The 17,653-nt window shown below is 38.4% G+C and overlaps 1 protein-coding gene across 1 annotated transcript; it reads right to left on the minus strand.

Annotated features, from left to right (window-relative positions):
• Window positions 1–1,797: 1,797 nt before the first annotated feature.
• On the minus strand, window positions 1,798–3,156 carry LOC132190900 (uncharacterized). The gene has a single exon (XM_059605923.1). It carries the CDS (start codon window positions 3,154–3,156, stop codon window positions 1,798–1,800), a length of 1,359 nt encoding a protein of 452 aa, XP_059461906.1.
• Window positions 3,157–17,653: the final 14,497 nt, after the last annotated feature.

Genomic DNA, 17,653 nt, shown 5'->3' on the forward strand with positions numbered 1-17,653 from the left:
CAAAAAAAAATTTTAAAAAAAATTTAAGTACCTTAACTGCACTTGATGACTTGTTGTGATCACCTCTGTCACTACTTTTCACCGTCTGAGCTTTCTGTTAACAAAAAATGTACCAATTGTCAATCACTCAGCAATTGTCAGTTTAAAGATGTACCTAAAAACCCTAAAAAAGTGGCAGCACAAGTGCCCACAAATATCTACCTTGCACACAATTGGTCGCTTGCTTCTACCCGTAGTCTAAGTACTGGAATCAACACTCTGTGACTACATAAAAATGGCCCAAAATATTAGCATATTCATAAGAAGTCTAAAACAAGCAAGTTAAGACCATTTGAAATATTAAGGACGATTGAATAAGGTACAGTAAAAATTACACTTGTTGCAGGGGGTATTAAGCTGGCTTGTTGAACTCCTATTCAATGGACAGCTCCTCTCACTGTGACCCAAACTAGTACACTTCCCACATCTCATTCTTGCTCCATATTTCCTCATTCGGTTTGAATTTTTGGGCTCCCTACTCTCATCAGGATCCCTCTTTCTTAACATCTTTGGTCTTCCGGGGGCCACTCTAGATCTAGGTGGTTCCAAATGATCATGGTTGGTTTTTATCCATTGCTCCTCACTAGGCATTGGGTAAATTATTGGTGCATATGCCTTTTGGTACATCTCAATCGTGTAGTATTCATCAAAATAGTCCTTGGGATTCCCACAATCATAGAGTACAACAGCAAATGCATGGGGACAGGGGATTCCAGTGATTTCCCATTGCCTGCAACCACATAGTCTTCTATGTAGGTCCACCACATACTATTTGTTGTTGGGAGCAGTAACCTCAAACATTCCATCCCTAGCATTGGTTGCAATGCAGTCCATTGCCTGCTGTAACCCAATTGCCTCCATCTTTTGCACAATTCTGGGGCACAACTGCCTGTCAACTTCTCAATCCCTTCTCACTTAGCCTGGTATCTCCTTAATAACTTTTTCCTTATCATCTCCAACAATGTCAAAATAGGCTTGTCACGAGCCTTGAGGATGTATGAGTTGAAACACTCACATATATTGTTTACCAGCAAGTCACACCTTGGATATTCATTAAACCAAGCCTGAGACCACCCATTGGGGTCAATCTTATTCAAGTACTCGTAGGCATCCTTGCTAAGTTTCTTCAATTCTTCCATATGAGCTGTAAACTTATGTTCAATGTATGCAGTTGAAGTAACCAACAATTTCTCCTTCAAGGCCAATCCTTTATGCCCCCTAAGACACTGAAGTTGGCATACAGATGCCTAACACAGATTTTATGATCCGCCATTGGAAGCACAACCTCTAAAGCTAGCATGAGACCCTGCAGAAGAAATTCATAATCCATGAAAAAAAATTAAGTTATAAATCATTGAATATAGATGCCTAACATAGATTCTATGATTCGCCATTGGAAGCACAACCTCTAAAACTGGCATGAGACCCTGCAGAAGAAAGTCATAATGCATGAAAAAAATTAAATTATAAATAATTGAATTTTATTTAAGTGTTACATAAATATTTTCACAAAAAATTAAATGTAACATAACTTACTTTTTGTCTATCAGAATGAATGTTGGTTTGCAGCCCCACTCATGTACTCCAAGATCAGACACAAGGGTTTCCGAAAGCCATGTCCAAGGGTCTTTGGTCTCAGCTTCAACAACAGGAAATGCAATTAGATACATATTGTTATTCCCATCCCTTCCAACTGCAGCTAATAGTTGACCCTTGAATGACCCTTTCAAGAAGCATCCATCCACCTCTATAACATGCCTACAACCCTTTTAGGAACCCCTTCTTCATCGCAGCAAGAGGAGAAAAATACAGTATTCCGAATTTTAGAAGCACATTAGGGTTTGGTCTGTCAACCTTCATCCTCACACAGCTTCCCTTATTAGTCATTTTCAATGTCTCGCAATAATCCCACAAATGACTGTATTGATCTTCAAGCTTCCCGTATATTTTTTGACATGCCTTGACCCTAGCCCTGTACATCATACTTGGAGTTACATCCACTTTCCACTTTTCCTTCACTTCATGTTGTTTGACGTTCAATGGCATATTGGGCTGAATTTGGAACTTCTCAATCAACTTGTTGGCTATCCAAGTTGAGTTCACGTTGGAGTTCTTGTATTGCCTACCACACACATGTTTAGGCTGCATAGATCTTATCTGAAATGTTTGTTCATCACGAACCTGCTTTGCATATACTCGGTACTCACATTTGTCATCCTTACACACCACGATAGACTTTCTTCTTTCATTCTTTTTAAACCCAACTTCCTTGCCCCTCAAAAGATTGTACTCTTTAACAGCCTCTCTAAATGTTTGTATGTCTGGGAAAGTCATTTTGAGATGCAGCACTGGATTAACTACGTCCATTCGGTGAAATTCTGGAGATTTTGTAGATGGAACTTGACATTCCTCATCATTATTCAGTGGTGACTCGAGTATGTCACTTCTACCCATTTCAGAGTTTGTGTCATCATCATCTAATTCTTCAAATTTTTTCTTATTGTTAGGTCCACTTTCGGACCTAACAGAATCATCAATTGGATGGGCCTCATCATGGTTCCCATCTTCTTCATCATCTTCATGTACATCACCTGTTTCTTCCTCATCACCCTCATTCTCAATATCACCATCACCAGTGGTTCCAGCTCCACTTCTTCTAGCTCTAGTATCACCTACGTCAAGATCTAGATCAAATAAATCTTCATCATCATTGACCTTGTCTTTCCACCAGGGGTCATTGTAATCTACCCTCCCCTCCTCTTCATCATCTTCTTCTTCTTCATGTTCCTCTACATCACCTTGACCCTCCCCAAAACACACAACATATAAATGCACAAGAAATTGTCCTTTATGGCATCCAACCATGAACAATACTTTTTCATCAGAGGTTATTAAATGTAAACCACCCATTAATGTCTTATCAGGTTCTCTAATGTACATTAAATCCCCTGCCTTGTACCCATAGTCTTTACAAATATCTTCCACTTCAAAAAAAGACAAGTTATCAGGATCATAACTGTCACTATGAACAGTAACTTCTCCACTCACGTACTTACAACCAAAACTCCTATCGAATCTACCCCCATAACTAACCTCGAACACTAACTTCGAAGACATCCTACAAATTAATGAACAAAACATATGACCAGGAGATTTACATATATACAAATATAATTACTGCTTTGGAAGTAAGTTATGCAAATCTAAACCCTTAATTAAAACTAAATATATGAGCAAACACTACAAAAATTATGGTCATTAGCGGCAACTTTGAATCGCCGCTAATGACCAAAAAGTTGCCACTATTTACAAATAGCGGCGAAATGCGGGCGCTATTTGGTGATTGATAGTAATTCGACGGTAATGCTAAATAGCGGCGACTTTCAAGATGGCCGCTAATGACAATTCATTAGCAGCCACTCTAGGTCGCCGCTAATATTTTTTTTTTTGGCTGAAAGAAAAAGGTTCAAAATGGTTCTATGGTCGTCATTATTGGTATATCATTATCGGCGACCGCCAAGTTGCCGCTAATTGTATGTCATTAGTGGCGACTTCAATGTCGCCGCTAATGATATAAGAAAATTAAAAAATAATAAAATAAAAAAAAAGTCAATAGCGGCCACATGGAGTTGCTGCTATTCCTTTATCATTAGCGGCAACATATAGTTGCCGCTATTTCTCCATCATTACTAGCGACCTAGAGTAGCCGCTAATGATAAAAAAAAAAAAAAAAAATCTATATATATATAACCAAATGATGACCAGCAACCATTTTTCTATTGGTAGGCACATTTTTTTTTTTTTTTTAGCTGATTATTTTATTTTTGTCCTTCATAGCTTATCAGAATGAGAGAACAATAGCTAAACATGATACACATGCAACTCTCACAGTATTCTCTGTTTTCAATTTATATCCAAGCATAAGATAAACATAAACAAATATACATTATAAAAAGAAACTATTCTTAAAATGATTTTAGTATAATATTCTTAAAACTCCACATGCATATGTAATCACAGCCTCAACCACTTTATTATTTCTTCATGTATCCAATGTTCACATTGATTCAGTTGCTGTTAGAAGAACAGTGCAACTAATTAGTCAATGGCTGTTAAGACTATGGTACGACTAATTAGCATGAAAGGGGAGAGTAATTACAAGGAAGGAACTCCAGTACATGTTAGCATGGAATGTCTGGGGAAATAATTGAATGTTAGTTAGTTAGCATGCTGGCTTTTGATCCAAGCCCTTAGCATGAACCTTTATCTCCTAGATAGGAGGGTTTTTCTAAAATGCAGATACCTCCTATACATAGACATCACAAGTACGGTTGCCAGATCAATGGAGTATGCTTTCTTATAGTTTCCTACCCCATGCAAATAGTATGAATCCCTAGTGTTATTCAAAACAATGAGTCAATCGAAAGCTTGATATATATACTTTGTGCAGGTTGGACATTGGAGATGGCAAAGAGGTTGATCTCAAATATTGCCCGAGATTAAGGCTTCGGCAAAAATGCATTAAATATCTTGGACCAGTATGCTCCCTCTTAAACATCAAACCTAGTACCAAACTTGTATGTAGTTCAGAAGTTCATGGACTAAACTTGCCCTAGCAAAATACAAGTCAAGAACTCAAAGAACAAGTACTTGCAAGGCAGGATGCAGGTTGCTCAGCAAGAAAAAGAACCCTAGTAAACTAAAATTAACTAAACTAAATTAAAATAGACAATTTGAGATTCCCGAGCAATTTTTGCATTGTTGCTAAAAGGGAAAGTAGGGTAGTTATCACATATATTCTTTCTAAGCATGAACACCTATGTCTGCCACTCTGCCTAGATTTGCCAAATGGAATCAACAAAATAAGATTGGCAATCCGTGTAGTGGTCCTAAGTATCGTCTTTAATGCTTTGTAATTTTAGTAACAAAATGATAACAAATGAAAATAACAGTAACAATCTGTTACAGCCATGGACGCTTGTAGTAGCACATTTCGAGTTTGACGTCTGAAACTAATCATACGAGATCCTACACAATAAAGGGACAAACAAAAAGCAAGCACTTAAATTAAACTGGGTTGAGAATAGCAAAAAGTCAGAAGTTGTCATTCATCAATTACCTTCATGAACATTTGGTAAAACCCAATTCCATGACCAGTATCGTGTCTGTAATCAAGACCATCCTTCCACAAAGGAACTCGAGCAAGAATGTCTAGGGCTTGACCGGAGAAAATAACCAGATGCAAACTTTTCATTATCTTCAAATTGACAGATCTACATTCAGGGTGGCCGCTCATAATCTATTGATAAATTATGACACTCCATAAGTAAATAAAATAAACACATAACAAACCATAGCAAAACGAATAGCCATGGCAAATTTGTCAACATACATTTTACACCCTACAAAGATGTTCGACCTCAAAGTTATCAAAGATGGCAAATTCACACATGATGTTAAAAAAGTTAAAATCATCTACTGCTATGTATGAATATTGTAACCAGCACTCTCTATCATGCCACTCATTAGCATTTCTATGACACAAAGACAAACGTTGGCCCCCTTGGTACGATTGGCTGCTTATTAGCATGTTTGATGTCCTTCGAAACTTGAATTTTGCAAGCATTTAATATTAATTAGTATAAGACATAAACAAAGTATGGCAAATCATTAGCCTAAAATTTGAAAAATAGTAAAAGAAAAAAAAAAAAAAAAAGAGAAACAACAAAAAACATGTGGTAGGAATCAAATATTGGACTACGAACAAGCAGCAAGTATCAATCCTTGAAATGGAAACTCATATCTTTCGTGGAAAGAAAACAAATCTAGTATAATAGTATTATGCGATGACAACTTATAGATCTTTCTGAATAAAATTTGACTATCTAGGTTCTGATTTGCCATAGGGAGGTTCTATTATTTCATGTTGTGCAGTTGCTTCCTAACTTGAAACCATAAGTTATGAACTATTTTAGTAGTAAATGGAATTAACTTCCACCAACACGTGAATGACAATGAGATTGAAATAACTTACCCATTGTTATTTTAGTCCTTTAGCGCCACAACTCCTCACACATCCTCCACTCGTGCCATCCTGTATACACTTAAAAATGAAATATTGTTATATAACAATATTACTCTCTTGCATTGTTTACTCAACTTGATAAACATGTCAAGAGAGGTTCACTAACTCAAAGTGTTTAAACAAAAAACTAGTTGAAGTTCTTACCTTCTAACACAAACCAAATTTGTTATAATTTTTCTAATATTAAGACAACTTCTTCAACAAAGTACAACAAAAGCTCTCTCCAAGTTCTTAAATAGAAAACTATTTGAAGTTCTTACTCCTTTAATACAAACCAAAATTGTTAGAATCTTTACAATATTAAAAAAAAGTCTTAAACAAAATACAACAAAAGCTCCCTCAGACGTTGCTTTCGCTTGCTTGAGATCCATAAGAGCTCCCTCCAAGCCTAGGAATAATAGAATTCATATCATAATCAATGATCTTTCTAACAATTGCTTGATATGTGTGTGTGAAATTAAAAAAATTAAAAAAAAAAGTGACAAACAAAATTCTCTTACCCTCCGAGATGTTTTAGTAGCCTATCCATTTGTGTCTGCAGAGCAGCTTGGGATGCTTTTGATTCGTTCATTTCAACCTTCAAAGCAACTTGTGCTTCCTACATAGCAGCTTGTGATTGTTGCATGTTGTGCTAAATACTACCTAAATTAATAGATAATATTTAGTACGTTTTAACTCGCAAGTGCACAAGATCAAAACAATATTATAATGCAGCAAGTACAAGGTCCATCCCACGAGGATTGCGATTTTGTTTAGAATTAATTAAAAATATCAACTTGTCACTAAATTGATATTGTGAAAAAGAAATAAAAAGATAAATGAAAAAGGTAAAGGTAGGGCTTTGATATCCACCACTAATTATATTAAGCTAATATGTCAATATGCCAATGTTTTGATCATGTTATGCATATTTAATGTTTGTCAACCTAAGGGCATGGCATATACTCCTTAAGCTATAGATTTTTCTAAGCAACGAGTTAGGTATAACGTATACTCTAACTCTTTCCTTTTCTAAGGGATTTAACATGGTGTATATTAAGTTGTTCCTTAGGAAAGCATATACTCTATGAAAATCGACAAACACATGAGGCCTAGGGCATGGCCGTATACGCCCAGTTCCCCATGTTGATTAACCCAAGAACCGCGGTGCGGATTCTTTTGTTACTTTTATTAAGCCCAAGACTCGGCCATCTAATTGATTTAACTAACTAGTCCATACCACATGCATATGTTGATTAGGCACACACATATGAGGAATTCATGCAAGCAGCTGTTAATCAAGTTAAATAGCACAACAAGATCATTACAAAGGCGTCAATATTGAAATATTAACTAAACATAACCAGGGCTTCAATCTAGCCCTACTATATAAATTAGCTACACATAGAGTTGATGTTAAACATTTTTAATAAATAAAAGAAAAAGGAAAAGAATAAACCCAAAACTTTGAACTTGAAGAGCTCCAATTCTTCTCCTTACCTGCCTCCTTATTCTAGAGATTTAAGGGTCTATTTATAGGCTTTAGAAGTTTTTGACAAACTAGTAAACCTAGGAATTTCATAGGGTTTCAAACCTTTTACAAGTGGGAGTTGGAAAACCCTAATATGGAGATATTAGCATCATGGCCGCAGCTTTGAGGTGCCTCCTGCGCACGGGTGCGATCGATCGCAGGTCTGCGATCGAGCCTCTTCTGTTGTGCGCTCGAGCGCTCATGGCCTAATTTGTGCTTTGTCTTCTCTGGTATTGCGCTTGATCGCAGGGAACCTGTGATCGATCACAGTGTCAAGGGCTCCGATTTTTCTCATCTTCTCTCTTTGAGCCCAAATCTTCCAGATTTACTTCCTTTTCTTCCAAAAGCCTACAAAAGTGTGGAAAACACAAAAATGAATTAAAATGACCTAATTAACTAAAACCAAAGGATTAAAATATGCAAGTTAAGGGCTGAAAATATGAATATTTTAGCACTTAACACTGCATCGCAACTTGTGATTCCTCCAACTTTTCACATTTCTCTAGTGATTCAGCTAGTTTCTTTTCAGTTTCTAGCTGTTTAGTCAAGCATTCATCATGGTTGTGTGTTGATGAGGAATTTGACCGGATAGGTATGGCACCATAACCCTTTCCTCTAACATGTCCTGAGCGGTGTCCACCTAGCACCTTTAAGACAATGCCTTCTTGGCTGATATTAACATTGTCGGAGTTTGCTGCTATTGATTCCATTTCATTCTGCACAAGCCATATAAACCTCAACTAAATAAGTCATGCAAGTTCATTAGACATATTCATCATGAGTACTCATTTCATTCACTTACATATTTACTCTTAGTGTACTCACTTACAAATTTCCTATTCTTTTTTCTAACATGTGTTTCTTTTGTAGATTTCTATGAGATTTGGTATGGCCTTAGTAATCTTTGCTTGCACATAATACACCTAATTAACTGCTACACTGAAGAACATTACTATAAAACCTTAACACTATATATTCTAACCTTTTTGTGAATAACATTGACGAATGACGAGGTGCCAGCGGTATGATTTGTTTGCATCTCTGCTCTATTTTTCTTATTTCGCTCAGATTTTTTCTGCAAAAATTCAATCAAACATATTCATTTCATTTTTTATAGCTGAATACAAATCTTAGAAATAATAATTGACTATTTATTTGAATAAGATATATTTACCTTCCACAAGTCAGTTTCGAATGAATCACATAGAGCAGGCCATTGTCCCGGAGAAATACCTTTTTGGAACATTGGCCCTCGCTTGAAGTTTAGCATTGGTCACCGCTGCCAAATCCCGGTCGTCCACATTTTCGAAATAAATCCTGTAGTGATCTATGTGCAAATTGGAGTGATGTCTCCTATAGCTCAGACGTAATTGATACTTTAAGGCATCCCTGTGCTTCTTTAGCTCCATATCCAAAGCAAACTTACCCTGAGACATAGTAATTACGAAAATAATGGTCAAACGTTTGTCACATTATTTGTAGCGACATAATGCACATACAAAATGAGATTTATACCTTCACACGTTCTTCCAAGTTCTTCAGCATTACATCCGGGACCTTGCTCCAACTATCATAATGGAGGTCGCAATGATCATACACAATCTTAGAAATTATCCTTGACCATGCCTCAGCATTTTCGCCCACAGGTACTCGATACTTATCATCGAATTCCAAAGTAATCGGACCATTCTTATTTATCATAGCATTGACCCTCAAATTCTTGTTCTTACCCCTTGGCCGTCTAATGGACGTGCTAGTTATTAATCAAAATATTGAAACGTAGTTAGTTGTATCTAGCGAAGTAGTTTGCAAAGTGTACGCAACAAAGTAATAAGCAAAAGACCGTATATTCACTTACAACTTGAGGTGGGTGCAACTCCCAATGAGTGTATGTGAGCAGACGACTTTTCGGAATGATGGGCCTCTATTGAGTTGGGGGCACTATTGATAGCATGTCCATATCATCAATTGCATCAACTAGAGTCGGCTTGTCAAGATCCTCGACATGACATAGGCCTCGACCTTAGCCTCGAACTCGGCCACGACCTTGGCTTTGGCCTATCACCAATTCTAGTTGCTATGATAGATCTACAAACAACACAAGACAAATGCGGATCAATCATATAACCATAATATTGCATGTTAAATGGTTTGGACAAAACAAATTGTTCATATACTTAATTTAGTTAATTGTACATAAGTGGGCAATTTTTAAAGAAAGAAAAACAAAAAACAAAAAACAAAATATTAATAGCAAAGCTTCATACAATATGTTAATCCAATTCGTACTTGGTCATTCTGTCTCATAGTCTGTATCACTGTTGCTTCAGGATGACTGTTTGTGTTCAGAGTTCTCTGTGTGTTCAGATTCTGTATCATAGTTGCTACTTAACTCTTCTTCATTATTGGAGTTAGTATTATGCTCCTCAATCAAAGGGTTATCGTTAATGAACATGCTTGCATCAAGTTGCACATATAATTCATCAATAGGTATTGTCAAATCATCTCTACGTAACATAGTAGAGTTTTCAATAATGGCAATATTACCCCCAGCACATTTAGTTTCCTAATATACCTCATTGTTGGTTATTTGGTCATCATTCTCACTATCTTCCCCTACCACTGTTGGATTATAGTATGTGTTTCTATTGGTCAACTCATACCATTTACGAGAAGTATTCACAATTGTAAAACCTTGTTCCTTTCTTATTCTCAGCGTATTACTCACAGTGTCTCACCAATCGCACTCAAATAGATACACCCAATTTTGGCGAGTAACATAACTCAAAAATGTTCTTCAGCTCACCATAGTACTCATCGTTTGACGTGTTGTACCGACCTTTAAAAACAATTCCACTGTTTTGGGTAGTACGAGTTTCTGCACATTCTTTTGAGTGGAACCTTACCCCATTCACAATGCAACCTCTATACGATCTAACTTGACGATCAGGCCCAAGTGAAAGATGATATAATTGTTCTGGGACATTTTCTGCGCTACACCCACCACTATATATATTATCTTGAAACTAACGCTCAAATGTGGCCTCATGCTTCTTCTCAATGTCATAGCCACCTTCCCTTTTGATCATCTGATAGTCTTCACTGCATTAAAAGTGCATGTTGTTAGTAATCATCTAGTGTCATGAATAAACATAACGTAAGGAACCCACAATTATACACTTACTACAAGTATGAAGCCATTTCATTACAGTGGCTAAGCACATACCATCGAGCCCTTGCAAAAATGTTCTCATCAAGTGTCACATATTTTGCCGCACCCAACGGTCGAACTCGTTAAGAGAACCCATCAAGGCCTTGTTTCGTTTCTTCTAGACAGCCATCAACATTTCGCTCTTCACGGTTCCATCTTGTCTCAATCCCACAAAGATACATGGAGCAAAACGTCAAACACTCATCAACTAAATAAGCCTCAGTAATTGAACCCTCCGGTCGTGCTTTGTTCCGCACACTCCTCTTATGTTTACCAAGCGTCCTTTCCATTGGATACATCCAACGGTTTTGTACTGGTCCCCCAAGCTCAGCCTCTCAAGGTAAATGAATCGCTAGATGGACCATAACATCAAAAAATGCTGGTGGAAATATTTGTTCCATCTTGCATAGAATGACGACAATGTCAACCATCATTTTCTTCAAAATATCTACTTTTAATGTTCGTGCACACAACTGCTTAAAAAAATTACCCATCTCAATCAATATTGTTTTTATTTCAGGCGTTAATTTTCCACGAATTGCAACAGGAAGTAAGCACTGTAAGAAGACATGACAATCGTGGCTTTTCATTCCTGATATCCTGCCAGGAAGCTTGTTCACACATCGACCAATGTTAGACGCATACCGGTCAGGAAATTTCACACATTTCAATGTTAAGTGCTAAAATATTCATATTTTCATCCCTTAACTTACATGTTTTAATCCTTTGGTTTTACTTAATTAGGTCATTTTAATTCATTTTTGTGTTTTCCATACTTTTGTAGGCTTTTGGAAACAAAAGAAGTAAATCTGAAAGATTTGGGCTCAAAGAGAGAAGATGGGAAAAATGGGAGCCCCTGGCACTACGATCGATCACAAGTTACCTGCGATCGAGTGTAGTACCAGAGAAGACACAGCACGAAGCAGGCAACCAGCGATCTAGCACATAACAGGAGAGGCTCAATCGCAGACCTACGATCGAGCGCACACAGGTTGCGATCAATCGCAGCCGTACGCAGGAGACATATCAAGTGGCGGCCAGATTGTCATTCTTTCCATATTAGGGTTTTCCAACTCTCAATTGTAATTGATTTTGAAACCCTACAAAATTCCTAGGTTTACTAGTTTGTCAAGGACTTCTAAAGCCTATAAATAGACCCTTAAGCCTCTAGATTAGGATGCTTTTGTAAGGAGAAGAATAGGAGCTCTTCAAGTTCAAGGCTCGGGTTTATTCTTTTCCTTTCTTTTCTTTTCTTTTATTTTATGAAGATGTTTAACATCAACTCTATGTGTAACTAATTTATTTAGTAGGGCTAGAATGAAGCCCTAGTTATGTTTTGTTAATATTCAATTGGCGCCTTTGTGATGATCTTGTTATGATGTCTAACTTGATTAATACTTAGTTTCATGAATTCCTCATATATGTGTGCCTGATCAACATGTGCATGTAGTATGGACTAGTTAGTTAAATCAATTTGGATGATCGAGTCCTGGGTTTAACATAAGTAACAAAAGATATCCACACCGGATTCTTGGGTTCATCAACATGGGGAACCGGGAGTAGACACCCATGCCCTAGGCCTCATGTATTTGTCGATTTCCACAGTTTTGTGCTTTCTTAAAGAACAACTTAGTAGACACCTATGCTAAATCCTTTAAGAAATAAAAGAATTAGAGTAGACACCCATGTCTAATTCGTTGCTTAGGGAAATCAATAGCTTAAGGAGTAGACACCAATGCCTTGAGGTTGACAAACATTAGATATTCATAACATGATCAAAACATTGGCATATTGATGTATTAGCTAAATATAATTAGTGGTGGATATCAAAGCCCTACCTTTTTATCATTATGAATTTAAATCCAATCTCTTGTTTTATTTTACTCGTATTTGCACACTATACTACTATATTGACCTCGTGCACTTGCGGGTAAAACATCCAGTTATTTGCCTATTAAATTAGGTGGGTAATTGTGGAACAACAAGTTTTTGGCGCTGTTGCCGGGGATTGCGGCGAATTTTGTTTAAAATTATTTTCCTTTAGTTGAGTTATTTTAATCTTTAATTTTAAATTTTGTTTTTGTCAAAAATATTTTCTATTGATTCTTAAGTTTTTATTTATTTTTTTTTTATTTTTTTAGGTTGCGGACTAGCATTCTGTGATTGCGATCGAACGTCAGCCAAGTGCGATCGAGCGCAGTGAGATTGAACGCACCAACCTGCGATCGAACGCAATTCGAGGGAGCATCCGGACTAGCAACACTGAAGCTGCCTGACTGAAAAAGCAATTCAATTGATGCAAGGTCGTCGATCTGAAGAGTCAACCGTCATTCCACTCGATGCTGAAATTGAGCGGACAATTCGACAACGATCTAGAGACAAAGAAGAAGAGGAAGAAATTGAGATGGAAAATTTGCAAGAGAACCAATTGGGCCAAGACCATTAGTGGCAAATCCACGACCGGTGCGGAGATTGATGAAGCAGGCATTCATTCCAGCAAACCTTCAGCAACCCTCACGCATAGCATATCAACTGGAATTGGAAGGCAGCTATTATATTTCTCCTCAAATCCTTAATGCATTGACTCACTTCAGAGGCACAGCTATTGAGGATCCCAAGTTGCAGCATGTCCAAGGCCTAACTCTAGAGAGACTCAGGTTAGTCCTCTTTCCTTTCTCTTTGAAAGATAATGCTAAACTGTGGTATAATTCTTTGCCTGCAGATTCTATCCATACTTGGGAAGAATTAGCCACCAAGTTTCTGAAGAAGTTTTTTCCAGCTCAGAAGACAAGACAACTTAAAAGGGAACTTCAAATGTTCCAACAATGAGATGGAGATCTGTTCTTCGAGGCATGGGATCACTTTAATTCTTTGCTTCTAAAGTGCCCACATCACAACATCCCTCAAGATGATTAGGTACAAATTTTCTATGAAGGTTTAGATGATACTAACAAAGGGATGGTTGATTCAGCTTGTGGAGGAACACTTATGGAGAAAAGTAGTGAGGAAGCAATGGAGCTGTTTGGAACATTAAGTGAGCATTCCCAGCAATTCTGCTCTAGAGGAAGGAGAGGAGTCAAAAGCAAGGGCATGTATGAAGTAAACCTCAATGGGGGATCTCCCAATCAGATGGCCGCTATGGAAAAGAAGTTGGACATGATTGTCAAGGCCATGACTGCTCAGAAAATCTCACCTCTGCAATAGGGCACACCAATCCAGGTATGTGCTATTTGTTCCCATCTAGATCACACTACTGAGACGTGTCCCTCATATTCATTTGTAAAGCAAGAAGAGGTGAATTATGTGGGACAAAATAATTACCCCCACAAGAACAATCCATACTCCAACACTTACAATCCAGGATGGCGCAACCATTCAAATTTCTCTTCGAGTAATAATCAAGGACAGCGGAAGGGGCCCCAACAAGGAAGCCAACCAACTCAAGAGTCAAAGTTGAACTAACTAAAGAATATGATACACAACCTGGTGACCTCATAACAGTAATTCATGGCTGATCAAAAACAATTCAATACAAAGACTGATCAAGCCATTCAAAGACTGGAAGTGCAAATGGGTCAGATGGCAAAGGAGCTAAGTGAGAGGAAGCAGGGAGAATTTTCAGCTTAAACAATGCCTAACCCAGGGACTCACCAACAGCTGAAAGCAACTACAGTTCTTAGAGGTCCTGTTCCTGCACCACCAAGGGCACTTGAGCCACAGTTTGTAGAGCTCAAGTGCAGCTCTTCACACTAGAGACATTGCAGTCTCAAGTAGAAGCGTTTGAGCAATCCAGGAGCTCGAACACATCTACTCAAAATAGTGGTACTGAGGCCATTGAAGGCGGTACATTTTTTTCTCTTGATTTTCATCATATCAATTTCTTTAATTTACATGTGTCTTACTTTTTCATTGTTGAACATTATGCATTCAATTTTTTTTTTTTTTACTTTCTGTTACTACGATTGATCGCATCAAGTATACGATCGAGCGTAGTAACCGAATGATAGCCTTAACATTCTGTAAGTGTGATCGAACGCACCTTGGGTGCGATCGAGTGCACATCACCCACACACGCACACCTTTGCCCGAATGCGATCGAGCGCACCATGTGTGTGATCGAGTGCACTCGGACAGCAGGGCATGTGACCTATTTTAGGTCACTTTCCCCCTATTCCTCCTCACACCTTTACGGCGTCATACAAGTTCCCCAAAACACCCAACTTCCGCCACCTCCTCTACTAACACACCTCCACCATTTTCCACCACTTCAACCACTTCCACACCACCACACTAGCACTTGCACGGCCCCATTCTACCCCACGGCCATCACCCTCATCACATCTCACACATTACTTCCCATCGACAACCCAACTCCGACCCCCCCCCCCCACCTTCATTTTTCTTTTCAATTTTTAGCACATTGTGGGTGTCTATCCACCCACATTGTCGCTCTGTGTTGGATTTTTGTGTTTTGTAGGGGGTTTTGAACAGTGTTTTCCTTGTGTTGCAAAGTTGGCCATCTGCAGTGCACACCAACTATTCGATAAAAGTTCCTAATCAAACTCAACATGCCAAGAACCCGTGCTTCATCATCCCGGGGGTCCGAGGGCCAAGCTATTTCTCCCCCGCCCACTTTTGAAGAGTGGGAGCTGTTGTTTGAGACCTGCTTCGCCTTTCGTGAAGACTTCCAAAATCTTGCGGCGACTCAATGGACGATCACCTAGTTCAAGTGAAGGGGGCTCAAGAAGCTGTTCAAACTGGTCACCTCCACCGCCAACCGGAGGTTGGTAGTTGAATTCTATGCCAACCGTTCCTATGACTGCAACAATTTGGCCGCTCTCTCTTCCAAGGTGCACGGCTAAGCCATTGACGTGACAAGGGCCGACATTGCAGCAGCCCTTCAATGCAATGATGAGCACCCTCCAGGAGCCGCACATCTTGCCGAGCAACTGGCCCGATTCTATGTGGCGGAAATCGTTGAAGACATGTGCCAAGGGCAATATGCAGATGCCCACCATAATGCCAGTAGCCGATCCAAGCTACCTAAAAGGCCTTGGTTTGTGGACTCCATCCTGCATCGCAATGCCTTCCCCTTAGGACACGAAACTCAGAGGTGTGATCAATTTCTACAGACCTTGTATGCCTTCCACAAGGATGCCTGGTACTCCATTCCCGACATTATTTGGAACCAAATACATAAATTTTGGAATGGAGTACACATTGGGGGAGCAGAGTCCAGTTATTCATGGGGGTTGCCTTTCCCACACCTAATCACGTATATTCTTCTTAAAAAGGGCATCAAGGGCACCGCAGCAGACGAGCCAGTTACTACTACTCCTATATTTGGCATTCGCCTTTGGAACAAGAGCTGCTCTCATATGCCCCGGGTACCCCCAGGACCAGCAGCTGGTGACGAAGAGAGTGAGGCCGAGCCAATGGTTGAAGATGAACCGGCAGCTGAGCCGGTAGCAGTAGAGGAGGAGGCCTCCCCAATCTTTTTTCAAGCCGCACAGTGCTGCTCCCTTAGTGAAGAGATGGCGGGCCTTCAAAGAGAATTAGCCGATCAAAGAAGGGAAGCTCGGGAAGATAAAGCACTGATGGATCAATAACTAGCTACCATGGAAGAATTGATGCGGACCATACTTAGCTGTTTACCACCACTTTTTGGAGCATCTACTTCTGGATAGCACTAAGCTGGAACCACCATCTGGCTTCAGACGTAAAACTTAGCATTCATGGGAGGCACCCCATAGTTTATCCTTTTATTTTGTTTAGTGTGTTTTAAGTTCAATTTTTATTTATTTATCTTTAGTTTTGTTTCATTTTACTTGTTTGTGTGTTTTCTTGTTTTGCAGGGACAAGTGTGCTTCAATTCAAGTTTGGGGGTGTGCAATGAGCCATGCTATTTCAAACAGTTCGTCCATCTCCCAAGTAAATTCTTTCCATATTATACACACATTGGGGACAATGTGTAATTTAAGTTTGGGGGTATGGAGGACACTTTACACACACTTTGTCCCATTTTTATTTTATTTTTATTTGTGAAAAATCAAAAAGAAAAAATATATGCATGTTCATGTTTGTTTTAAAATTTTGGTTGATCTAAAAGAATTATGGCTTGAATTCATCAGTGAGCTTAAAATTTTGAATACATGATCTGATGAGTGAATCTGTTAGTTTGATTACTTGTTCAGGACAGTTGAAAAATCACATGTTTGATATAAGCACTCAAGCATATTAGTACATAATTTGTGAGGTATGACATAAGGTCTGGTATGTGTGTTTCTGTATCTTGGATGAAACTGGATGATTTATTAGATGGACACTTTGGCATATTTGTGAAAAAAAAAAAGAATAAATAAATGATCATTGATAGGCCTTTCACTGAGTAACTGGACCTCTTGCCTCAAAGCATTGAGTGTTCACGTCAAAAGGTGAAAAATTTGGATTTGATCAATGTCAAGGTTAGTTTCGTTTTGTAGCCTTTTTGACTCAAGTTAGTAGGTCCTTAGGGGTGTCTATACACCTAATGCCCTAAAACCATCTGGTTTAGGAGTCATTGACTTAACATTCACTACAAGAAAGCTTAAGGAAACCAAACATTCCACAACCTGACCAAAGAAAAAAAAAAAGAGAGAGAGAGAGAGAGAAAAGAAAAGAAAAGAAAAGAAATATGCCATTGTTGTTCATTCTAATAAGGAATTCAATGACTTTTGAGATATGAAGACATTACATGTTGGAAAGAATTGGAAGCCTCATAATTTTGTACTAGTTCACCTTACACTGTTTTCAAACTTGCTATGTTGTA

The sequence above is a fragment of the Corylus avellana genome, chromosome ca8 (genome assembly GCF_901000735.1).
Source record: "Corylus avellana chromosome ca8, CavTom2PMs-1.0".
NCBI classification, from domain to species: domain Eukaryota; kingdom Viridiplantae; phylum Streptophyta; class Magnoliopsida; order Fagales; family Betulaceae; genus Corylus; species Corylus avellana.

Excerpts from the sequence above, each read along its gene's own strand:
- LOC132190900 (XM_059605923.1), bottom strand. The coding sequence starts at position 3,156 with ATGTCTTCGAAGTTAGTGTTCGAGGTTAGTTATGGGGGTAGATTCGAT.